Raw genomic sequence first — 25548 nt, 5'->3', positions numbered from 1 at the left:
AGAACATTTGAGAACAGATTGCTAAACAATAACCTACCCATGTCATTTGCTCACATCTGAACTCCACAACACTGTCATCACCCTCACTGGAATATATCTTTATTTCTGACAAAACATGTTTTGCTTCTGCACTTCTCTCTGATAAATAAACACATTTTCTACCTTGCTGATGTGCCTATGGACTTTTCACTATGCCATTCCTCCCTTCTACTTCTTGATGCTATTTACAGAAAGGACCTAAGGAAGCCAGATCCCACCTCCACGAAGCATGAATGAGAACTGCACAGATAACTCCATTTCCCTGGGTAAAAACAGGTTCATGACTTTTCTGTGCATCACCAGCCAGAAGCAGAGAGGTGTTAATACCAAGCCCTCTTCAAGAGGAGAGGCTGCATTCTTTTACAGTCCCCAAGATGTTGAAGACAGACGTCTCTTTTTCAGCCTAAGGCTACTTTATTTCTGCTCAAGATTTCTCAGGCAGAAACACATTCACATGTGTACAGACAGCAAGACCTGCTGCAGCTGCTGCTAGAGACCTTGACTTCAGTCTCAACAGACGGCTTTGCTGCAGGATAATTCATTCTTCAATGCCTCACAGCTGAACATCTCCTGCAAACCCCTAAAATATTAGAGATAAGTAGTCCACGGTTTTTAATGATATAGGCATCAAGATACAGGAAGATGACCCAGTATTACTAAAAGCAGAGGTGCCAAAAAAAAAAAACCTACGTAGGAAGAAATCCAAGCTCCTATCTTCACAATATCCCCACTTACAACTCTTAAAACATAATGTATGTTAAGCCCTTCTAGTGTATTTTTCCCCGAACACATTTTAAACACCACTACAACTGAATTGTCAAGGCTCTTTAAATTGATTAATATGCTGCCATTCTGATTATCCTTCAAATAATTAAGATAATTTCACCCCCAGAAGATCAGCAACTGCAACGTTATTCCCCATATCCATCATGAGGAGCCTGGTTACCTTTGCGCACAGAGGTACCACACGAGTGAGATTCTGATACACCTTCAGGCCATTCTTAATTCCCCAAAGCAGTGCTGTATCTAGCTGGCTATACCACTTGATACTTTTAATATTAAATATCTATGACGTAAAAGGGAAGCCAGGGAGATTTTAGAGGCAGTAAAAATCTCATTTGACCAATAACATAGATCTGAGGATGACCTACTGCTTTCCTGAGGGAAAGCAGAAACATTTGGAAGTCTGAAAAGACTTTTCTGTAATTTTTCAGACTAAAGCACTTCTATGCATTTCTGAATACTCTGTGAAGAGTCTTATTCTACGTGATTTATATTGACTTGTCAAGAATCTTGGAGATAGCAGTATTAACTGCATATGCTTTTAATCCTAGAATCATTTAGGTTGGAAAAGACCTTTGAGATCATCAAGTCCAATCTTTAACCCAGAACTGCCAAGTCCATCACTAAACCACATCCCTAAACACTGCATCTACATGTTTTTTAAATACCTCCAGGGATGGCGATTCCACCATCTCCCTGGGCAGCCTGTGCCAATGTTTCACCACCCTTTCAGTGAAATAATTTTTCCTACCGTGCAATCTAAACCTCCCCTGGCATAACTGGAGGCCATTGCCTCTTGTCCTGTCACTTGTTACCTGGGAGAAGAGACCAACCCCCACTTGCCTACAGCCTCCTGTCAGGGAGTTGTGGAGAGCAGTAAGGTCCCCCCTGAGCATCCTCCTCTCCAGACTAAACAAACCCACCTCCCTCAGCAGCAACTCATCAGACCTGTGCCCCAGCCCCTTCCCCAGCCCCGCTGCCCGTCTCTGGACACGCTGCAGCCCCTCAATGTCCCCCTTGCAGAGAGGGGCCCAGACCTGAACACAGGGTTCGAGGGGCGGCCTCACCAGTGCCCAGTGCAGGGGGACGGTCACTGCCCTGGTCCTGCTGGCCACACTGCTGGGGACACAGGCCAGGGTGCTGCTGGCCGCCTGGGCCCCCTGGGCACACTGCTGGCTCCTGCCCAGCCGGCCGTCACCCAGCACCCCCAGGCCCTTTCCCACCAGGCCCTTTCCAGCCGCTCTGCCCCAGCCTGTAGCGCTGCGTGGGGCTGGTGTGACCCACGGGCAGGACCCGGCACTGAGCCCTGCTGAACCTCATACAGTCGGCCTCAGCCCATTGGTCCAGCCTGTCCGGAGCCTAGAGTCTTGGCTACCTTGTCTGAATAGTATGCATTACTGTGGAATAAAAAGAAAAAGTTACTGAGAATTCCGCAACACACTTCTATCTTACAGCCTCCTTTAATATCAGAGGGTTAAGTAACTTAGAAACAGATTTGCTTCTTCTAAATCCGAGTATTTATGAAAATATGGACTTGAATGTTGAATACTAATTTATGAAACAAGATCATCAACCAATTAGTCAGCATGCGGATGCATTTTTTCATTGAGGGAGTCTGGGTTTGGTCTATTGCTTGCAGGCATGCATATATAACTCTGTATCATGACACAGTACCACCAGAGAAAGTGTTGCCTTGGTGAATTAGCCTGAGGAACAGGGAGACTAACATGATGATGACATGGAGGCAATGAAGTACAACACTGTTATTCCAAGTGTCACTGCTATGTTATTTTAATTTCTGTTGGCATCTGCTCTGTGTTACAAAACACATACTTCCAATACAACAGCTCATTAAACAGGTTTCAGTTTGCTCAGAAATCAAATTAGAACACTGTTACAGAGTTATAAGTCCTCAGATAATTATTAATAATACTCTCCACTCCTATGAATTCTTCCATTCAAGGAATCCGCATGCTTCATCTTATTAATCTCATAACATCCCAGTGAAGTACCACTGCAAAAAGCCCACCCACCACTGAAATGCAGTCACCACCAAGATGTTAAGTTGTAGTGTTGAACATCAAAACTGATTTAAAGCAAGGAATGATGAAAGGACCATCAGGATTTAAAGGACTGCGTGCAGTTCATTCAATTGTACTTCCAGCAGAACACTGGAATTTAAATACTTACTTTTAAGAAAGTTGCAATGGGATTTCTACAAGAACCACAAATATTAAAAATTACAGTAATCCATAGCCACCAGTATGGAACATTCAGTCACCATTTCGTTTAGGGCAGGTGTGTCACATACGGCCTTATCAAGTTCTTAATGCTCCTTGGAGGTCTTTTATCTAAGTTCTAACCAATCTATCTTTTTAACATCTGTGATTTGATGATCATACAACAATATTTAATACATGCTTTACCCCACAAAATGAACTGGCTTTCATTGAGTATGTTTGGTGAGAAAGAAAAAAGACAGAAAAGAAAACCTTGTCCCTCACCCTTTCTGTCTGTGGGCACTCCCTCATTGTTCTAACATCTGAAATCAGCACCTCAGTAGAAAGCAATACAAGGCACTGGTCTTCCCACAGGACCTTATACAATATGCTCACGAGACAGCTTTCAAAGTTGCAGATGTGTAGAATATCCTCCCCTCTTTTATATTTCTGCTGCTATTAGGATCTTAACAGCACTTGAATTTTTAAAGCACATGAATCCAAATCATCTTCTTTAAACTTATCTGAAAGACATTCATTCCCTTTGAAAAACTCAAACAAATGAGATCAGCACTTCCATGGGTTCTCTCTTCATTTTCATTTATGGATTTCTCCCGAGTCCCAAATTATTCCACAGCTTTTAATGCTCCCTTTGAGGAGTCTAAGAACTCTACCGATGTCAAAATCTATTAGACATTGGTGATTTTTTCTGCTTTCTTTTTAGCCGGACCAGCACTTGATTCTTCTGATGCTTTCTAACGGAAACCAGTCCTTTAATCTACACACTAGGCTAAGCATGAATTCCCTTTTAAAGGTCACCTTCCTTGTCTGTCTAATGTTATCAAACAAAAATATTTTTTTTAAGTACACATTTATCAAACCCTTTCAATTGCTTTGATTTCATCCATAACATCTCGAGTGATTCTGGTAAACCAGCCATCAAAGCAGGATTTGTAGTAGAGTGGAATGTCTGAGCCCACTGCTGTCAAAGTAGCATCAGTGTTTATGCTGATCAGATCTTGATTGAAAGGTTAATGGAAGACCTGGCAATAAACAATGTTTCCCCAAAAGGAAAGTGCAATTAACACACTAAAAATGTTTGTAATTCTCTCAGCATCCTTTAATAACACTCTTTAGTCAGCCTTCATTTTTTAGCTTTTGGTGAGAGCCAGGATGTCCAGAGAGAGAGAGAGAGAGTTCCAAAAGGGATCTTCTGACCTCATGTCTTCAAAAAGCAACAAGAAAACACAAACACCAGCAGTACCTGCATTAACCAACACCTGCTGAATTGAAGACAGATGGCCTTTTTACACTTGCTGAGAGACAAGTCCCATCTTCACTTTCAAAACAAAATATCTGCTATTTAAGTCAACCATTTCAACAAGGAAAAAATTTTTTAATAACAGTCTAGCCTACAGAGTAAATACAATGACTCCACTGTCCCTGGTATAAGCTGAGTATGGCATGACAAGACTTACCATCAATCTGCTCTACTCATTTCTCCAGAGGTCACACAGCTCTCTAAAGCTAAAGTCCAAACTGTGCCCCAAGTCAAATCTTTCACTTTGAGTCCTGGTATTGACAGACTCAAGGGGAGGAAATACCCAAAGCAAGCCTTTTACAGCATATAAGTTATTGATACGAGGGGAAAAAAACATCCAAACAGGTGTTTTGCTGGAAGGTCTTCTCATACAATCACAGATTGTGTTCAGTCGAAAAAGCAAAATAACCTGTTCTCATGTATGGATAGTCTTATTTTGTCCTACAGAAAAATGTACCATGGGTATTGGTCAAGAAGCCAAATAGAGATTTAGCCAAGGACTTTGTGAGACAAGTAGCATTAGAAGAGTACAAAATGACCAACTGTCTGAACAAGCAGATACACAGGGTATGCAATGGGTGATTGCAAGAGATACCCAGTCCATATCACAATTACAAACAGAAGAACAGAAATTCCCAGAAATACAAAGTAATGCAATTAAATGGAAAGTAATTTATTCCCCATAATTGTAAGGACACTCTGAAGAAGAATCAGTATTAAGGGCACTGGTGAACATCAAGAAGCAATTCTCTTTTACGTAAAGGCAACTTTAAAATCAGACTGACAGTGTCTTTACAATTATAGTGGCAAATGCATAGATAAAACATCCATTGTGCTTTCTTTGCATTTTCAAGATGGTATAATTTGCCCCTTACAACGAGGTCAGTTTGCTGGTTAAGAGATTTGTCTTTACTGGTATGACTGCTTACAGAGAAACCATATATTCTAAGCGTCGGAGGAAAAAAAAAAGAAAAAAAGTGTTTCTAAAGTATTACTGATTAAATATTACTGTGCTAACCCAGCTGGAATACAGTAACAAAAGAAACAGCTGACTTCCTCAAAAAAAAAAGTAACGTAACCTAACCTAACCATTAGCCAAGCTGCCTACAGTAACCTTTGATTGATTCTAATACTCTCCAGGATGCAACTGAGCAGTCACACTGGTTTCTTTAGGTTATCTCCTTTTCCAGCAGGGATCTCCTCAAACAAGTCAGACTCAAAGTCTGAGGAATACTGTACATATGCCCTCAGACAGCACCTCCTACCAGCAGACCTACAGTCAGTGGTATAGACTGCTGTACTGGCAACACCAACTGCTTCTGGACAGGCAGGATTTCCAGGTCTATAACAGGATGAAAAAAAAAAAAAAAAAAAAGATAGAGATAGAGAAGTATAATTTTTGGGCAGGACTCACATTTACCCTTTCTGATAGGTCAAGATTGCAGTTCATAGTTTTTGTTTTGTGCTCCCATTACATCGATCTAAACCTCTGGCAAAAATGCGGAGATACCTAAATCAAATAATCACCTTACAGTGAGTTGTGTCTGTTTATGCAAAACATTGATACCCACTAATATTACACTGGTGCTCAAGCAAAAGCAATGAACTCTATGCAGCTGTTTAATACCATTTCTTGAGCACATGAAAAGTATCAAGTAACAGTTAATAAACTATAGTGTAAAGATTTCTTAGTAGTTTTCTCCTGTATAGTATCACAGGCTACTCAGCTTTGCCTCTATCAAATCCCCTTTCTTAATTCTGCTATATTGAAACCAATCCTGAAAAAATAACAGCTGAGCTGGCAATCTGGGAAGCCATCCCAGGTTCTTAGTCATGGAAAGCTTTTGTTAGATCTGTGTTAATTTCCACAAAAAGAGGACAGTACCCTCCAATGCTAACTTCTGATTTGTACAGGGATATGCACAGTTCCTCCCTGTGAGTTGAGACTTCTAAACTCTGTCAATAATTCTTCATTAAAAACCAAAAATCCTTACCATGACCACCACCAAGCAGTGTTAGTTCTGTGTCCATCACTATCGCCAAAATACAGTGGCTAGGCCACCTGGAGAAAGCATTCCAGTACAGGTTCTACTGCAAACATCTCAGGTGGAAAGGAAGGAACAGGAACGAGGCAACTTGATGATACTGATTCTAAAATATGCTTACAGCTTTGGGACAAAAAGCCAGTCACCCTCCCAAAAATTGACTTGGTCACGGAACATGGAATTGCATGGAACAGAGAAACTGCTAGAGGATTGCAGGAGAAACTAAAGGAAAATGACAGCACAAGCAAACACAAAACACTTAAACACACACTTCAAAAACCTAGCAGAAGGGAGAAGAGAGGCTAAGTTCAGCTTAACTGTCATCAGATACTGTTACTCCCTCAACAAGACTTCAGCTACAGGACCTTAGTGGTAAGATGAGCTACCTACCTAATTAACAGGCAAAAGAAAGACAAAATGAAGTGGAGGTATTAGAAACACTTTTATCTGCTACTCTTTTTTTTCCTTAAGATCTTTTGAATCAGAGAAGCTTCCAGAGGTGTGCAGATGGTTGTAGAGATGGTCCAGCTACCTGACAGCTGTTAGAGAAAAATGACAGCAGGATTCAAACAGTTCCATGGATTTTGGACCATGGTGAGGATGACTTCCAGTCACAGAGATGGAACAAGCTACCAGAAGAGAGATAATTTTATATTCAAAATTATGAAAAATCACAGGTTATCCTATAGAAGCAGCAGCTAAGACTGTTAGGGTGGAACATCATTTGAAGAAAAGCCCTCAGGAGGTAAGAGTCAAAAATTTCAGGAAAAGGAGGAAATAGTGCAGAGAAACAAGAATGATAGGGAACAAATGCAAACCTGAAGAAAATCAAGGAAGTAGGTAACAGCAGGTTCTCTAGCGATGTATTCTATGAGGAAAAGGAGTACAGGAGAGCTGGATGTTATTAAGAAGAAGGGTATATACAACCGTACGTACAACCTCATAAACTCAGTTTCTTAAGTTAATCACAAATGTAAGAACTATTAAAAGTATTATTTGCAACCATAATTACATCAAAATCACAGAAGTATACTATCCTGGTGTGTTCAGGAGCAATATGGTTACAATGAAAGTTTCCTGAATTGACAATCAGCAGATGCATGCAAATAAATAGTGACAATGAATATATCGTGATAATGATACATTATTAAAGGCAATACAAAAAACCAGCACAAGTATTTTGAAACAAAATGAGAAAGACACATGCATGAACTCAAACTAGAAAGAAACAGTAACAAAAAATGGTTACATAAATAAATCCCTGGTGGAAAATAGGATTTTAAAAAGATGAAACTAACTCTTTTCTCAGTAAGAATGGAGAAAGAACCACTTAAGTTATGTTTAGCTACATTAACCTAAAGCCTGCTAACTGCCAGCAAAAACCTCCAAGAGAACAGCAGAGCTGCAAGAGAACTGTGAGCAAGGGTAAACCTACCTGGCCTTTCTGAAAAAAGGGTAGAAGCAAATATAAATTACAATAATAACAGTGACCAAACGACTAAATAAACAATCCATATAAAATCTTGAAGGACATGATAAAACCAGCATAGTTTTTCAAGGATAAATCACCTCAAATACCAAATTATTTGATGGAATAACTGGACCTATCACTCAGAAAAAAGCATATGCTGCAGCTTAGTATCAGTACAACTTCTGACACTACACCAACGATACATTGTTTTCAAGAAAAAAAGCAATGTGGTCCAGCTTAAATTGACACAGGAGCTTGGTTCGGAAACCGCAGTCAGGACTCTGCAGTAATCCGTACCAATCCGGTTATAGTAATGTCTTAATTTTTTTTTTATTTCAACAGCTCTTATGTATATTTGCCAAGTTGTTACTAGTATTTTATTGAACACTTAGCACATTAATAAAAATAAACCACATGCAATTAAAGTAATGAAAATTATACCTGTATTTTGAATTATGTAATTATATAACATTATACATTTTAGGATCTTTTTTTTTTTTTTACCCCTTCCTTGCTTTTGTGTTTGTCTCCCCTTGCACAGTGTCCCACCTTAACCTGCGTACCCAAACCTATGCTCCCTTCTGAAGGACATTAAAATCACTGTTGTACCAGCAAATATTTAGGTTTTGCTTTCTCTATATTTCATTAGCTTCTGTTTCAGCAGTAGTATTATTTTGTCTATTTTCAGGCTAATGTACACTGACCTGAGGTGAGCACCTGTTAAGAACTAAGTAAAAATTGAGACTTTAGGTCATGATGTAATCTTTACTTTCCCAAGCCCACTACTGTGCAACCCCTAAGTAAATAAAAGTTAATTTCTCTGAAAATATTTAATAACCTTTTCCTCTTTAAAAAGTAACTCAATCAGTACTTGTTGATTGCATGTCTGTGATGCTGACTCCTCTTCTTTAATGCAAATTTGGTATCAGAAAGATATTTTTTCCTTGTATTTTCCTAGAACGAACATGCAAAGAAGGGAGATCCAGGTTCATCTAAGCAATATATGAAGGCAGTGACATAACAAAGGAAAGTGGCATTTTCCAAACCAATAGGTCAGAAAAAAAGACAGTGATTTTTCTCAAATTACTGCAGTTTCTAAAAATAATTGAAGCAAGAGGCAAGTCACATTCTTAAAAGGTAAACTGCAAAGATTTTCAAAAAAGCACCAGACAGCAATTAAGCTAAACATCTATCCAACCACTTCTTATTTCTGTCTTTCCAGAGGTCTAGACTACACAAAATATTTTCTAACCCTTAAACAGAATATACCAGACTGATGCTACATAGTGAGCCTTCCCTCTCCCCTGCACAGAGGACAAAGGTTTCAGATCTGCTGAGGAAAGGAAACCTTCCATGCTGAAGGAGTGATTTCTTCAACATGCAGATATAGAAAGGTAACAAGGGTGGTGTCTGCAGCCTGGACCAAAGCCTGTTTACAGCTTGGATGAGGAAACAAGGAACAACATCTCACCAGCTTGTTTCTTCAAGAAACTAAGATAAAAACATCCCAGGATGGACAACTCTCCCCTGAGAAGGTTTACCTGTAATTAACTTAGTGTACAGTGCTTCCCTGCAACTGCTGCAATGCCAACCTTGTTACTGTTCTCAGCAGAGTGAAACATGAAGGCAAAAAATAAATTACGGAAAAGAAGGAAAAGTGCTTTTGTGTCTCTGAAACGTGCCTAAAAATTTGATTTCAGTGAGTACCAGGCCAGTAAGCTACTAGTACATGAACACCTATTTGCTGCTATTTTTTTGCTATTTTAACTTTCATTAAAAAAAAATAATTCCATCTAAATGCATTTGAATATCATAAAACTCTTCATATTTTAAAGCACTTTGGAACAATTATTTTGAAGGGAGCCCTTGACAGTTAAATGACTCCGTTAAATGAATGTTATAGAAGACACATAATGGTTTTTAGTGAAATATTGAATTTAACCACAAATGAAGAAAACCAGGCATAAGCAACCTGGGTGTATTTGAATAATAATGTCTTGCTTGAGAGTTCAATGGCTTTTGTATGTTTTAACAATGAAGCCATTAGCTAGACAGACCAAGCTGATACTTCTCATATTTTTTTTTCCTTCACTTTAATGTTTGGTTTTCACCTTTAGTTTCTTTCCTTTTTTTTCTTTTTTTAGAAAACAAATTTTTTTATTGTAGGTTGGTTTTTTTTGTGGGGTTGGGTGGTTTTTCATGCTTGCAGCTACTGATGCCATCCCTGTGCTACATTTTATTGTGATCACGTGATGGTAAAGATTGCTTTCCTTAGTTAAGTACTCCTGCTGATGCTCAGGAATGGAATAAAAAAACCCCAAAACCAACCAAATAAAAAGGCACCAAAAATCCAGTGTTCCGAGGGGGCCTAGTATTAGAGTTTGAATGACACAAAACTCCTGTTGAAATTAATGGGAAGCTTTTGTGAGTTAAGTCCTGACAGAAGCAGGACTGGTTCTACACAGTGCAGATTTATTTATCCTACAACATTATCCAGTTAACTCTGACAGATAACACAACTTCTCATAACCATATTAAAAAACAGTTTTGAGTAACATTTCAGTTTATTATTATTATTATTGTTGTTGTTATTGTACTTCAGCACAGGAACAAGGCACTGTTCTTCTGATGCTGAACCACCACTCATTAGGGGGTTTTATTTGCTGGAAGAAAAAGAAATGAATGGAAAACTATCCACTAGGAAAGTATTTCCCTACAGATTATGAAAGGCAAAGAAAAATCTCAATGCTGAAGAAATGAGGCTGAAAAACAGGGATCACATATACTCAGTGAAATGAGGTGGAATGACCATTTCACAGTAGAAAGGCCAGCTACACATATGAAGGCAGTATTTATTGGGATCTACAGTCTTGTCTAAAGCTTTCAACTCTCTAGTCTGACACTAAAAACAGGAAAAAAATACGCTGCTGAAGCGAGCAAACAAAACTTGTTAGGAGTGGAAGATTCAGGTACAAACCAAACTGATGAAATAAGATCTTTGCTGGAGGATTAAAGAGATGAGACAGCTGAAGCAGTATCAACTGCACAGTGGGGTCAGGGAATCAGTCTGCTTAACCCACTGTTTTTTAACCTCCCAGGTTTTTTTTACTTCCTTAGACTCAGATGTCATCCTGCATCTCCACTGGGTGCCCAGAGCAGCCCTGATGGAGGCCTCCACGGAGGAGACCCTCGAGCCCTGGGAGGGTGCTCCCCGTTGCTTCAGGGAGCAAGTGGGAAAGTGCAAGAACCCATCCACCCTCCTCTGCTTGCCACCTGCTCCCACGGCACCCCCTGTCGCCCATGCTGACATCAACAGCTTGTCCAAGAAAAAGGCGGGAGGGGAAAAGGGGAGGAATTAAAAAAGGAGCCACTTGGTCTGATGCTAGAAGTATTCATCCTAAGTAAATATAACTATAAATACCACTGGACTACTGACATCAGCAGCTACACCACTTACAAACCTGGCAGACCCCACTTTCCTTGGGTGATAAATATTACAAAGAGTATTTCATCTGACCAAATAAGAAAATTCAGGAATTTCACATGCAGAAGATTAATTATTTTTTCTCATCTTTGGGGACAGCTTCCCTCCTACCCTTCTTGCCCCCTCCTCCTCCTCAGAGTGCTGGAATAAATGTAATAGTGCATTTTGCTCTAAAAGTCAGCCACGGTTCAGTGAACAAGGCTGCTATGCTATTTCATGTGAGAAAAGAAGCTGTGATTTAATCTTATTTTCACTAGCTAGATTTCTAGCTAATCTATCTGGGGATGGTTAAGTCTGCATTCACTGTAAGACATCTGCATTATATATGGTTTGGCCCGCTGTATTTGCACAAAGCCTAGGTGAAAAATTAGCTGGGTTTCTTGCACCTGCTGTGCAACAGTGGTAAATCTCTGTATACTCACAGATGTAGAAATATTCCCGGCCTGGCCTGAACTCAAATCCTAGCGAGAAGGGTGTGAACAGCTGGAATTTTTCCGAGAACTTCAATGGTCCATTCGGGGAATGTGGCCGATTACACTCCCACCTTTTGAACCCTTTGGAGGTGTGATCGCAGGAGCTGTAGCCATCAAAGTTCACCATGTACAGAACATAGCGTTCGGTCTTATCTTCTGGCACTGAGTCTTCATAGTGAGGGCAGAACACATCCAGGTAGTCATTGATGCAGACATCGATGTGGTAGTCGCCCCGCTGGAATCTGAAATCACAGGAAGAGTTCAGACGTAAGCACAGTTAAGTCAGGATGACCTTGTTGCAGGGTAATGTTCTCATAAGATGGGCATCACTAAAGGCACTTAATTTCACTCCAGCCATGCACATCGACTCTCAAAAATAACCCTTACAATTCACCAGAGCTATCAGAGACTGCTTATGCAGAACTATAATCATACAACCTTCTGGATAAAGGTTTTGCTCTCTTCTCTTACAAAATGAGTTGTTGCTAACACACCCCAAGATATAGGCTATCTTTCCCTATGGCTTATTGAATAAACAAAGAAACTGTCTGCTTTATTTGGTTGTATTTTGCCTTTTTTTTTTTTTTATTGCAGAAAGAAGCAAGAAGCAGCAAAGAAGCCAAAATTGTATCAGCCTCCCCAAATCAGTGTCTATATAAACATCTACATATGCATGCAAATAAATAACCCAAACAAATCCTCTTCTCTGAATCAGGCAGTAATCACCCCTGTGCTTATAGCTGATTTGACTGCAAGTACTTCTAGTTACTACAAGAGCACAAACAGGTTTCCTCTTTCTTCATGATTAGCAGCAGTTTGTCAAGATGCAAAGAAAAGCCTGTACTGCTTTTTAAAGATATTTGAAAAGCAGTGCATCTCCTTTGCCAAAAATACACAGTGGAGACATTGCTCTCTGTTCAGATAAAAGGATTCTGGGATATGAATTATCAGCACTCAGCCTAATGTGACAGCTCTGAATGAGTGCCAGCTGAGAAATGCAGCGCAAGGCACGAGCCCAGATGCACTTTATTATTACCGTTGTTATTATCATTGAGGACTCCTTAGAGATGTGAGATTCTTGTTTTGTTGGGGGTGGAGAGGGTGTCCTTTTTCCTCCCCTCCACATTACACTTACATTACTTCTCTAACGCCTACCACAGTATCTGGATGAAACTATGGGAACAAATTCACTGCCTCCATGGGAGCTTATACCATGATGGATTTAATGATTCCATAAACCAGGTCTGTACGTCTATCAAACTCCCTGGGGCAGCCAAAGGAACCAACCACTGACCTACTCCACTTCAGGCTGACTGAGCTACTTGTAGCTTCTCTCTTTGACGGCTCCAGTTGTCAAGTGCACCACAGAGCAATAAAAAGGCCATGACAGATTTAACTATAATACTTCTTTTTAGCTGAGGGGCATATTTTAAACACCTGATGGGCTTGAAATCTGCCATCTGGATCCTTCTATCTAATTTCAGAGAAAAAGCAATGATCTGCTGGCCCTCCAAGGATAAATTCAGAGCTAACTACACCTTTTCATATCCCTACAATAATTTAACTTCAATAAAATAGCTTTTTAAAGACAAAAAACTGAACATGCATCAAAGCATGATGTATCTGTATAATTTCAGCCAGTGCACAGTCTCATGGCTCCATTCTGTAACATGGAAAAGTCTCTCTGTACCACAGTTCTTCCAGGAGAATTTACATGTATCTGAACCGTTAGTTAAAAATATACTTTTGCACACCAGTGCTTTCAAAAACTGTCACCTGAACAGGTACTATCAACACATTTACAAGAACATATTGTTTTCAAGTTGGTGTCTGTTCTCTGTATCAGTTAACAGTATGCCATTTCTTACAGGTAATGAAAAAGAGTATCTTCTAAATTATGAATAGAGAAGCCACATCCTGGCAACCATAGCTCTATTATTTTTTAGGGGGTTTTAATTACAGTTTTAGTAAGTAAAAGTTAATATATATTTTATCTCTGTGCGTGTGTGCATGCTTTTTTTATAACCATGCAGGTGACAGACAATATATTATTTTCTCAAGAGATTCTCAAGGTTACCTCTTGTATCAGCCTGTGCCTTCACAGTAATGCCGGATTACGGTTTTGTGACAGAGACTATATGCTTTCACAACTACATTTACGTAAATGCAGACATTCAGGATCCGAGTGGTCTCCTTAACATCAGACTTTTACAGCCTTATGTGAACTGATTCTCCACATTCTCTCTTAAGTCAATGGAGAGAAACAGGAACTTCTCCAGTCCAACTCATCTGGCCTGTTTAGGCCCAAGGTAGGCTGGAATGAGACGGAGCACACTCCAGAGGCAGCTGTCTTTCTCCTTTAACCAAAAGGAGAGTCTAGACAGACATTTCCCAGACACAGTCTGTGAACAGCTGAATTTGAAGGAAAGAATCCGACCGCACAGTCTATGATAATGGAAATGATAAATACAAAAAGATAGGCAACTAAATTTGTGATCACACTTTAAATCCCTGTTAGCAATGAAATCAACCTCGTCGTCTGCACCAGTGAGCTCTTTTACCAAACACTGCACACAGAGGTCATCTGACTCCCTGCTGCCAGAGTCCCCTACTGCGCTCCTGCGAAACCACAACACAACTGTCCTCTTTGATCACTGGTATTTTAGTAGATTCATTCTTATTTTTGCTTCCTTAAGTGCTGAAACACTTGAGAGTCTTCGTTTGCCCCAGCACACCCTTGCCTGTCAAACAGGTGGAAAGCAAAAACCAAGCAAATACAAAAGCAGGTCTGCAGGCGAAGCACACAACCAAGCCCTCTTTACCCCGGTATCCTTCCCTCCCAGCTCCCCTGCCCTCCCAATATTTTCATTCCACAGTCATTCACTGTAGCCAGAAAGTGTTTACATTTACATGTCTGAAAAGGGAAGGAGGTGGTGCATATTTTAAGTGATCTAAACTGGCCTTTAACCGATACTCCTGGCACAGCGGTGAACCTGCTCCATGGAAAAATGTACCGAGGTATTTACCAAGCAGCTCTGAAATGAAGTCTCTTCACTCCATATAGTAACAGCAATACTGAAAAGAGATTATTAGCCAACTAAGAAGCAGAAAGCTGGTATTTATTTCTCCTCTTGTAATATCTTAAAGAAGTCAGTAATCAAAACCTCAGCATGCGTACTGAAGAGTTGTAGAACTAATTTTGTTTTTCCAACAGGGGCTACAAGATGTCCAGTGTGCCTCCTGGAGCAAACTGAGACCATTCTCGCTTCTCTCTAGCTACAAGGCAGTGTGTTGTATTTACCTCTTGAAGAGGAAACACAAAGACCTCTAATGTGAACAGAAAGGCAAGGGATGGCCATGAACAACTCACAAAAAAATCCATCAGTTCATACTCCTCAAAGCCATTAGAGGAAACAGTTCAGAAACATACTTCCAAGAATTTAAAACCACAACAGAGAGAAAAGCACTTAACATTTACAGGCTGAAACCCTCTTATAAATAGTGTAATGTCAGGTATTAGAGTGAAACAAAAGTTCCACTTCAAATGAAAGCGTCTATCGATGTGTACCAAAGCCACCTACATATATTAAGGAACACAACATATAAAGGGAAGGTGGAATCCATTAACAGATCGGTGGAGATAACCAGAATAACAAGTCTCCTGTTGTCTGCATTTAAGGTTTAATAAGCTTGTCCCTTTTTGCACTCCCACTCAGAACAGAAAGCTTGTTTTCCAACACTCTCTAGTAATGCTACTCCTGTGTTTTTCCTTTTCTAGGTTAGGTCTTCCAGCTGTTCTGGCAGATCCTCATCTGGACTCCCATGCCCTTCTGAAACCATGCAGTGATCAGGGTCTTCATAGAAATCCCACTACAAGGAAAAAATCAGTCCTATCTGGATTTTGCATAAAAGAACATTTAGAAACCAGCCCAAAAGGCTTCTCCAAAACTCTGAGAGGATCTACAAACCTTTTAGCAATAATGTCATTTGTGTCTGTGCACTCTGGCTTACAGACAGCAAAACACAGCTATTCCTCAAATATAATGAACCTTTTTTTTTTGTCAGGTGGCATTCAAACAGTGTCTTGGAAACGTGCATACTACAAAGCTAGCTATTGGGCAGTAGGGCTTTAAAAGTCACTTTGAAAACAGAGGTGGATAGTAAAAGTACCTTCTAAACCTAAACATTTCCATAACCAACGAACATCAGCTCGCTACACAAAACTCGCATACTGTTTCCAGCAAAGACAATCATGTGGATGTTTCTGTGTCAAGTGCCAGCGATGACATTTCCATGTATTGAGGATGCAGAGAAAGAACTTCATGGCAATTTTAACCACAGAAACACAAGACTAGCAAAACATTTCAAAGTAATTAATGTCTTCTGTGTTCTGTTTATCCATTAACACAAGTGAAAGTACACAGTCTGTGTGCATGTTTCTCTTCATCGTTTTAAGCCTATCTGAAGCATAAGTGGCTTGTCTTGAATTTAATAACTTTGCTGGTCACTGAAACAAGTGATGATTTATTTAAACAGATATTTAGAATGCAATAACAGTGTTGTTTGCTTGTTTCTTGTTTCTTTCTTCCTTTCTTGCTTGGAATAAGCACTATAAAAATCCAGGTTAAGAACAGCACAAATAACACTAATTGACCATTACCATTTAGATAGATAAAAAAATGCAATAGCTTCTGCTTGTTGCCTCCCATACCAATCTTATTAGTTATATTCTATCACCCTTCCTGCAAAATTGACACACCAGATGCTCTGCTTCAAGGTAAGTGTACTGGAAAATTTTGCTTTTACTATGTCAACCTTTCTTTATTTGGAGTCTGTTCTGTCAAATGTACGTGGCAAGGCTTCATTGTGAACCAGAAAAGACTTCAAACAACTGCTCCATCAATGATTTACAAAATTCTGGTCTTCAGTCGTGCATTAGAAGGGATCAGATGCAAATGCCCCAATTCTGCTGCCTGGAGCCTGCACAGCCTGTAACACCAATGCACAGAGGACACTGCCGTTGCTAAACACCTTACACCAGCTGCCTTGCTCTCAAATTGCAATCTGAAATGCAAGGCAACATTAACAAAATTCACTGAATCGATTTATTCTTGGGGTAAATACAAACTATAATTACCCATAGTTCTCCAGAAAGAGCATAGCAAAAAGTTACTTGTTCTGTTCCCTAAGTAAAAAAAGGCTTCTCTGAGCAGCACATGTCCATACCCCTGTAACTGCTGCTCACCCAGCTCCTCCTTTTTGCTTTCACAGCCACTAAGCCAATTTAACTAAATTTAACAGAGATTGAGAGGTCCCAGATAGAAGTCCATTCATACAAGCATCATGAAAAAAGCAGCCAGATCAGAAGATCCCATAAATATACCAAAAGGCTGAAGCACCGGTAGATTAAGTATTTCTATTAGAATATAGAAACGACCGCCAGCAGATTAAATGTTATTGGAATATAGAAACACCTCTCACAAAAGTACTAAACACAGGAAAAACTTCAACTGGAAGAATACATAAATAGTTTGTAAATTAAGTTGATTTCTATTAGCTAGTTATGAAACTATTTGCTAAAATTATTAATAACAGAGGAATGAAAATAGTGTAGGTATTTGTATATGCAATAATACACAAAACCCAAACATTTTCTGGAAAATGTTAACATCCTTTAAAAGAACAACATATAAATTGCTCTTAGGACGTGGTGAAGTCAGTTATTTACCATTCCACACTACTGAGCTTGCTCACAAGCTGTTGCCTCTGTTTAGGTGACAAGTGCAGCACATTAGGCTACTCCACTCAACTCATAAACTGTGGCTGGAACACAGCAGGGTAACTTGTGCCTTGTCATTCTTTTACACAGTTCAAGCAAGCCCCCACATTTCAAATAACTTAAAACCGTTAAGTGTGATGGGGGAAATCATGCGGTTGTTAAGTATCTGAGGGGTTGTGGGATTAAGTGTACCATTTTACTGCAGATAATTTTAAAAATGCTATTTCTGTGCTATGCAAAAATAACCTCTTCAATGCTTTTCTGCTCTTTTTACTGGCTCTGTCACAACATTTAATAAACTCTGTTCCCATAGCTCTGCTGACATCAACAATGATACTGATGCACAAACAATGAAGTAATCAAAGAGCTATTTTAATTTTAGCTCTATTCAAACCAAAAGAAAATTCAATGTTTTCCAGATGCTAAGAGAAGTGGGTTTGCTAACAGTAGCAAGCCAGTGATATTTTAGATCTCTAGCAGGATATTGCTACCCAAGCAAACAAAAAACTCCTGTAATATACAGGAGCTTTCTATGACCTTTCAGTCCTTAGGTTACAGTTTCACAAGTTAAGACAAGTTCAAAACACCATGAGAAAACACTACGTAGGAAGCAAAATACTGACTGACAAAACAAAGGAGAAACAACTAATCAAGGCTGTTGTTCAAAAAAACACTATTCAAAAATCATTCCTAGAAAAGACTGCAAGCTAAATACACAACGTAGAAAGAAACTTATTCTCTTGTCATTAAGTCCTCTATTCAATTACCATTTATTGGAGTAATTAAACACTGGGAAAGGATGCCAGGCTAATTGTTAGATTATGATAATTACACAGCTTTGCTGTGTGCTACAGCTGATCAAAATAAGATGCGGTCACATGCTCTCAGCTAAGGCTTCTCTGCAATCACCGGGCTTCCATGGGAAACTTATTACTATAATAAGGCCACTTATTACTAGTTCATTATCAATCTTCATTTTACTCTCCCACCCACTCTGCCAGAACAAGCCTCCCAAAAGGTTGCGCCCAGGTCTCTGCCTTCAGCTGGCTGCCTTCCATCACAATTACACAGCTGAGCAGAATCAGGCTCCTGCACTTGAAAGAGTTCATCAGACTTCAAATTACTGTTTCACAACTGGCTGCAAGAGCCTATCACATTTCTTCAAAGCGCTGAGCCATCTCCCTGCATTTCACTTCATATACATCTGTCAGAGATCTTACCTTCCTCTCTTATTCCTGCCTACGTCCCTCTTGCCTGGGAGATCTTTCACACTCCTTGGATGGGTCCGAAAGCAAAAACCACAAACAAATGAAAATCAGCAAGAACAGAGTCAGTTTTATGTGACTTGTCTCCCTGGAGAATCTCATGTCTTTAGCCCTTCTTATCAGCCAACAGTACAAGACAGACATTGTGCCTTCCTGTTCGGAGGGCTGGGTTTTTTCTTGTTAAATAACAGTTTCTGATCAGTTACCATTGTATCTGGTATTTCATACTGCCTATTTAAATGAGACAAATGATCTGCTATAGGGACTAGAACATGGGAAGAAATGTGAAACAAATAAGTTTGAGCTAGCATTTAGGTTTTTAAAGAAAAGAACTCATTAAGTACTGAGCAGCTGTGAAGAATCAAGCTATTGAAGTTTACAGGTATCCTGCAGGTGACCAACTTTTAATTCTCCTAACTTCCAGAACCAAGAAACTTCCTCAAAACCAGTCTGGTTAAAAGTCTTTGACTTTCTGGAAAATAAAATAAAATAAAAATCTAAAAATCTCCACCTTTTTTTTTTTTTTTTAAATAAAATCTGATTGTTGGAAACTTCCTAATGTTCCCTCAAACACACCCTTTGCAAAGAAAGCCTGCACTCAGAAGGAAGGGGATTCTACAGGCAAAACCAAGGCAAAAAAGACTGCAAAACACAGGAGGAAAGGACTAGATTTGAATGGGAAAAGGATATAGCCTATTTAAAATGTAAGAGTTCTCTGAATGACATGTTGTGTTAATTCCATTAACCCGAAAGACCTGAAATACCTTTTTCTCTGATTCTGTTGCTGAACAAATAATTCAGTTGCATCATAACAGTTAGCAATGACTGACATTGAATTTAAAGTATAGACACATCTTTTATTTATTTTTATGCTTAAAAGCTCTTTAAGAAATAAATTCTGCAAAACCGTGTTTACTCCACTTACTGTTAATAATTTTATCCTTACAGTCATAACTGTTTTTATTTGTACAGCTGGGTCCTGTATTGGCTTTTTATAGCTGGCACTGCAGAAAGATATATGTTCAATGATAATGCAAACATTAAAAAATAGAAACTAATTGCTCTTCCCTGAGAAGATACGAGGGAGGGAGGGAATAAACAAATCAACATTTATTTCCCACCTATAAATCGGAGTACTCCAGAGATTCTCAAGTACTCCAACACCCTCACGCACTTAACTTCCCATCATTCTGCACCTCCTAATCGATGAGCTGGACATTTTTCATTCTGTTTATTAAAACTGTTTCCTCAGACTCTGTATTTGTAAAATGTGTTCAAAGCTGGCACACATGACTTTCACCTGATCTCTCAGAATTTCTCTTTTGCTGCAACTTCTGACGTGAAGCATGCATTGCACCTTGGGGGCTTGGGTGACACAGTCATGCAGTGGATGATAAGGGTGATAAAGTGGTTCAACATGTCACAGCATTGCTCCCAAAGAGGTTAGGCTCTCATTCTCAGCTGTCCCAGCTCCGATAGCTTTAATCCCCATGACTACAGACTCTACCTGCTTATTGATTTTCTATTGCTGTGGGCATTTAACTTGTAGAGATGGATGAAGAATGAAGGAGGGAGGGGAAGGTAAAGGAAGAGTAACTATGCTGTTAAAGGCATCACTTAAGACTTACAAGACAAACCTCAGTGTTGAAGATCCTAGTAACATAATCTGAAAGATACCATACACAACCAGATACTAAAGGCAGCCTGATATTTGTGTTTGGAGCCTATATCCACACGGTGAATCCAGAACGTGTGAGCTGAAGCTGTCTCTTTGTTGATTTGTGAACACAAGCTTATTACTTGTGTTCACATTTGTACTACTCTGGAGCTCACCAGCAACATTTATCCCACTTTATCTGAGGTGGCGTGAGGAGATCTGGTAATTACTACCCTCATATTTTTAAACATGGTCATCAGCACCATCCATGCATGACTCTCCATTTATCTGCTTTAGTCACTAACACCACACAAGATGCCAGCTTCATCTTTTATTCCACGCTTTTGCTTGAAAATACAAACTCCACCTCAGCTACCTCTGGCCTATACTGAAAAACTGCAGTTTTCTGATTCATTAGCATATACCTTAGAAAAGCAAGAAAATCTGACCTGATCTCTGCTGTATTAACACACACTTTACTATCAAACACATTTGGGAGAAAAAAACCTATTCAGAGTTTAAAGTCTAACAAACCAAAATGAAATAATAATTAAAAAAACCCCACAGGTAGGAGTACTACTAAAAAGTCTGAAAACTGGACTCTAACAACATGTGTTGACCATGTGTCTAACCCAGAAGACACAGTCTATCAGCCTGGATGGAATGTGATTCTGTGACTGGTATATAGACAGGGTTACTGTAAGCCTGAGGCATGTGCTGACATCTGTTAACGGATATGGAGAACAATGCCCTATCTGCAGAAAGGTCTTGCTTCTCACACTCACAAAATGAAGAAAAGAACACTTGCCCAACAAGCATGTTGACCTGCACACTGAATAATTGAGATAAACTGCTGTCTGTTTCCATGAGGAAGTGTACATAACAGGAGTCAGTTTCGCAAATTTATTATCCCACTAATATATTAAAAGCAGAGTGATGGCTAACTCATAAGCTCAAATATCCATCTCTTCCATACTCCTAGGGAAAAAATGCTGCATCAATTTGTGCAAGTAAATATATGGGCAGTATTTGAGAAGAAACATTCTGATAAAAGTGCCTGTCTGTTGCATATACACCTACACTTGCTGTTGCATTAGAAATAATTTTCGAGGACATTAAGCTATAGCTGTTTATTACTAATCTATCAATCTGTCAACAAATTCAATATAAATATTTTGTGATCAAATTAGAATTTGGAGACTCTGACATCCTAATGAATTGTAACTGGAAAAAACTACCCCTTAATTTCCCAATATGTAAGTGTATAAAACGAAACTAATCCTCAAGATGTTTCACAGTCTTTTTATATTTCAACTGTGTATGTTTCAATGAGCTCTGGTCATAATACACACCTTCCAGCTAAAAGGAATGAATCCAGACGCAGTATCAAATAGCCTGAGCAAAACACAGAGGATAAAAACCCAGCAATCACAGACTCACCAGCATCAAAACATGACTTGCTATTAACATGAATAACCTATATATTAAAATACATTCTCAGAAGCTATTTGAACTGGTTCACGTAAAAACAAAGCTAGAATAGCTAACAAGTGCATAACTATATTTGCAGACAATTCACTCTCAGGAAAGAGGGCTTCAATCGATGAATTTAAATTTCTTGCTAAACAATTGCCTTGTGTTTATTTAAGAGATCCATAGGAAAAATATTTCCTTTCCTGACACAGAAACAGCATTTTGGAGAAAGTTCCATGGTGAAATCTAATAATTTAACCATGTTGTTGTTACCTTTCCATATTAGTTTCTCTCTTATGCTGGGCAAACTAGCAAAAGAAGAGCAAGCAGAGTTTTAGATGACAGGCTGCAGCAGCACCAAGAAGCACATTTTACAAATGTTAGAATTTTTTTCTTTTAATTCCTGTTATTTCTTCAAAAGACTTAAGAGCACATAGACAATAAAATTTTCCTTCAAGATTAATCTTGATACACTTGGTCTCTGAACAACAGGACTTTAAAAAAATGTTTTTTACCTAGAGAAATTCATCTTAAGCTTTGTATATCATATGAACAAGGCAGGTCCTGATCCAAATCAGTTTCTCGGTTTACAAATATAATCTGAAAAGCTGCCAATTAGTCTATAAAACACCTAAGACATTACAAAGATTACAATCTGATGGGCAACGATTATTTTTTTTTGACTGAATGAGATTGACAAATGGTGGAATTCAATGCAGCTTTTATATTATCCCCTCCCTGCCCTGTCCCCTTTTCAAATTACAAAGTCCCCATAATATGGTTCCTATTATGGGGTTTGGGAATTTATTTCTTCAAAAGTCACAAAAACAATTTTTCAGTATGTATAAATGAAGCTCGACTTGATAAAAGGTGCAAAACCTGATCATTTACTTTCATATGCATGTGTAAAATATTCATATAGGGAGAAAAATAGAGAGCAGAAGAAGGCACTGCTCTCAGATCAATCAAAAAATTCAGAGAGGTAAAACTGAAGCTATTCTTTTAATTTCCCTAATGCATTTTGTCTAAAAGTGTTTCCAAATTAATCTTAAATGAATTCTAATCTTCAACCAGTAGTGAGATCACTTCACTCACAACTGAACAATGATCTTGTCTGCATAAACCAGAGCAACTATTTTTAAAAGTACAGACACTAAGGTTTAAGATAAGCAGAGAATACCACAGACAAATTAAACGGAAGTTTTTTTCCCCTGCCCTCCTTTCTTCTTCCTACTTACTATAAAGACAGCAGCAGGCAGGTATGAAGGGACTGCATAGGTTGGGCAAGAACCATTAGTCTTTTGGGAAGCCTTCCATCACTCCTTTGATCTTAAAATGAATTATTGAGCATATGAGCTATTTCTTCCTTTCATTCCTAATCTTAAGTACTAGTTTAGCAATACGGAAACAAAACAGACCCTACAATTCAAGAACGAAGCGTTCATAACTTAAGCACATAGCTGGAGCATAAACACATAATCTGAGGCTAGACAGACAGCACATACAACTTAGACCAACTGCGTGGGTAAAATCCCAGTTACAGAATGTGAGATGCAAGCAATGACAGTACTCATCCTGGTTCAGAGCAAACTCCCATCAAGGCCAACAAAACAGTCCCAACACTGGCCAATGGAAGATGTCTAGACTACACTAAATACCTACACAGATAGATCTCCCCAGTGTATTCTCACAACAGCCACCAATCTTTTGCATAGCCAGAGGTTTAGGCTCTCTGTGCTTAACAGAGAATGGTGGATTTTTCTTGACCAGGTCTGATCATTTTTTGAACCCCCAGAAACTTCTGGAATTAGGTGTACTAGTCTGTGGACACTGAGTTGTACAGTTTGCTTGCCAAGTTGTGCAGCTTACCTGCTCCTGTGCATTTGAGCCTGATACCTGACAACTTCTACCAGAGATACAATTTTACCATGAATTTCATAGCTAAGAAAGTAACATATAATCTGTGATGCTGTATTGCTTAGAAGAAGGGTGGTAAGAAATGATAAAGCTGATCACAAGTGCCTAGTCCTCAAATGTTTATCAGTTGAACATTTTCACCTTTGCTGCCTGTAACTATCAGAGGCAAGAGTGTACCTTGTCAACCCTCAGAGACAAGGTTCTTTTTTGGAGACAGATTTATTAATTGGAGAAAAGTTAGATCTTGATTTTCATTATTCCAGTATCTAATTTTAAGCAAAATAAAACCTTACATAAAACAATATACTAAAATCTCTGTTTGAACGTATCTCACCTGCTCTCCAAGGAGGCTGCTACACAAAAAAGCCTAGACAAATGAAGGCTGCTTAGTTTCCTACCGTCTGCAATACAAGTTTAGCTAAGGATTAACTGAAATAGAATACAGACCCCAAGATTTGTCCTTTCACCTTGCATGTTATGGCTCATAACAAAAATAATACGACCGAAAAGTCTTTTATTGCACTTCAATAGACATTTATATTGCTCATCTTGTCCTGTGCTTTTAGAGATGTACACTTCATAATCAGGTGGTCAATTCTTTAGGAAAACTCTTCTACTGCTCAAGCTTGCTTTCTAAGGTTGTTGGGAGGTTATCTATACCCAAAGGTGTGCTACAAGAATTTTACAGTGAAAAATAGTCAAACTTGTTTACACCCACTTTTTCTTACCGCATGGCAAGAAACATCTGTAGAGACCTCTACTTCCTTCTCTCATAAAAAAATCTTCTCCTAAATTATGCCTTCCAAGTTCCCAGCAGCAAAAGGCAATTTCAGGCTTTGCTGTTCACCAAACTTGCAGACAAAAGTGCTGCACAGCTGGAGGCCATTTGCTTTGATACCCTAATTTTTCCCTTCATCAATGAAGTGGAAAAAAACTTAGTAATCTTGTACATTAAATAAGTCAAATGAAATACAAATCTTGGTTTTAAATATATCATCATAGAAGTTTTAATTTATTATGATATTAACTTAAATCTAGTAATTTATCTATCTACTTTAGCTTTTACATCAAAGAAACAAAGCCTGAACCTTCCAAATCCTTTAAAAAAAGGTTAACAGTTCTTTGGATTACAGAAAGAAAAAAGCCAACAGAAAATTACTGCCTTTTGCTAAGCTATTAGACTGTTTTTGCTGAGTTGCTGAATCAAGCTGTTTAACTACATTTTTCCCCATTTCATCAGTTATTTTACCTTTGTTTATATACTAGTTCTGTTAATGATCAAGCATCTTCAGCTTTTTAGTGCATTTTCCCCCTTACACCTTGGCATGTTTTAACTTAGGCATTTAAATGCACTCAAATATATATTAAGAGATCTTTTGTTAGATTAAAGAATGGTCCAAGTAACAGTGCATGAATATTTATTCTTTATTTAAATCGTAGCTATGACTGATGTAAAAAATACATCCTGACACAGTATCTCCAAAGTTCCCAAAAGGTTACAGATATGTGGCTATTAGGGTCCTCTGTTCTAATAAGCAGCTCTGTTCAAGACAGCAATTAAGCTGATGCTTTAGAATTAAGCACATACTAAGCCAAAGGATTTAGGTAAATGGTTAAATGCT

The 25548-nt window shown here is 38.8% G+C and overlaps 1 protein-coding gene across 1 annotated transcript in view; it reads right to left on the bottom strand.

The window, feature by feature from the left end:
- Positions 1 to 25548, bottom strand: part of EFNA5 (ephrin A5) — a 209937-nt gene that overhangs the window by 26999 nt on the left and 157390 nt on the right. Inside the window, exon 2 of the mRNA XM_040580584.1 lies at positions 11785 to 12077. Within this exon, the coding sequence (XP_040436518.1) occupies positions 11785 to 12077 (293 nt within the window). The remainder of the gene's footprint in view (positions 1 to 11784; positions 12078 to 25548) is intronic.

This window comes from Falco naumanni, chromosome Z, assembly GCF_017639655.2.
Source record: "Falco naumanni isolate bFalNau1 chromosome Z, bFalNau1.pat, whole genome shotgun sequence".
Lineage (NCBI taxonomy): Eukaryota > Metazoa > Chordata > Aves > Falconiformes > Falconidae > Falco > Falco naumanni.
The sequence above is the reverse complement of the archived record's forward strand: the minus strand, read 5'-3'. Positions and strand labels throughout refer to the sequence as shown.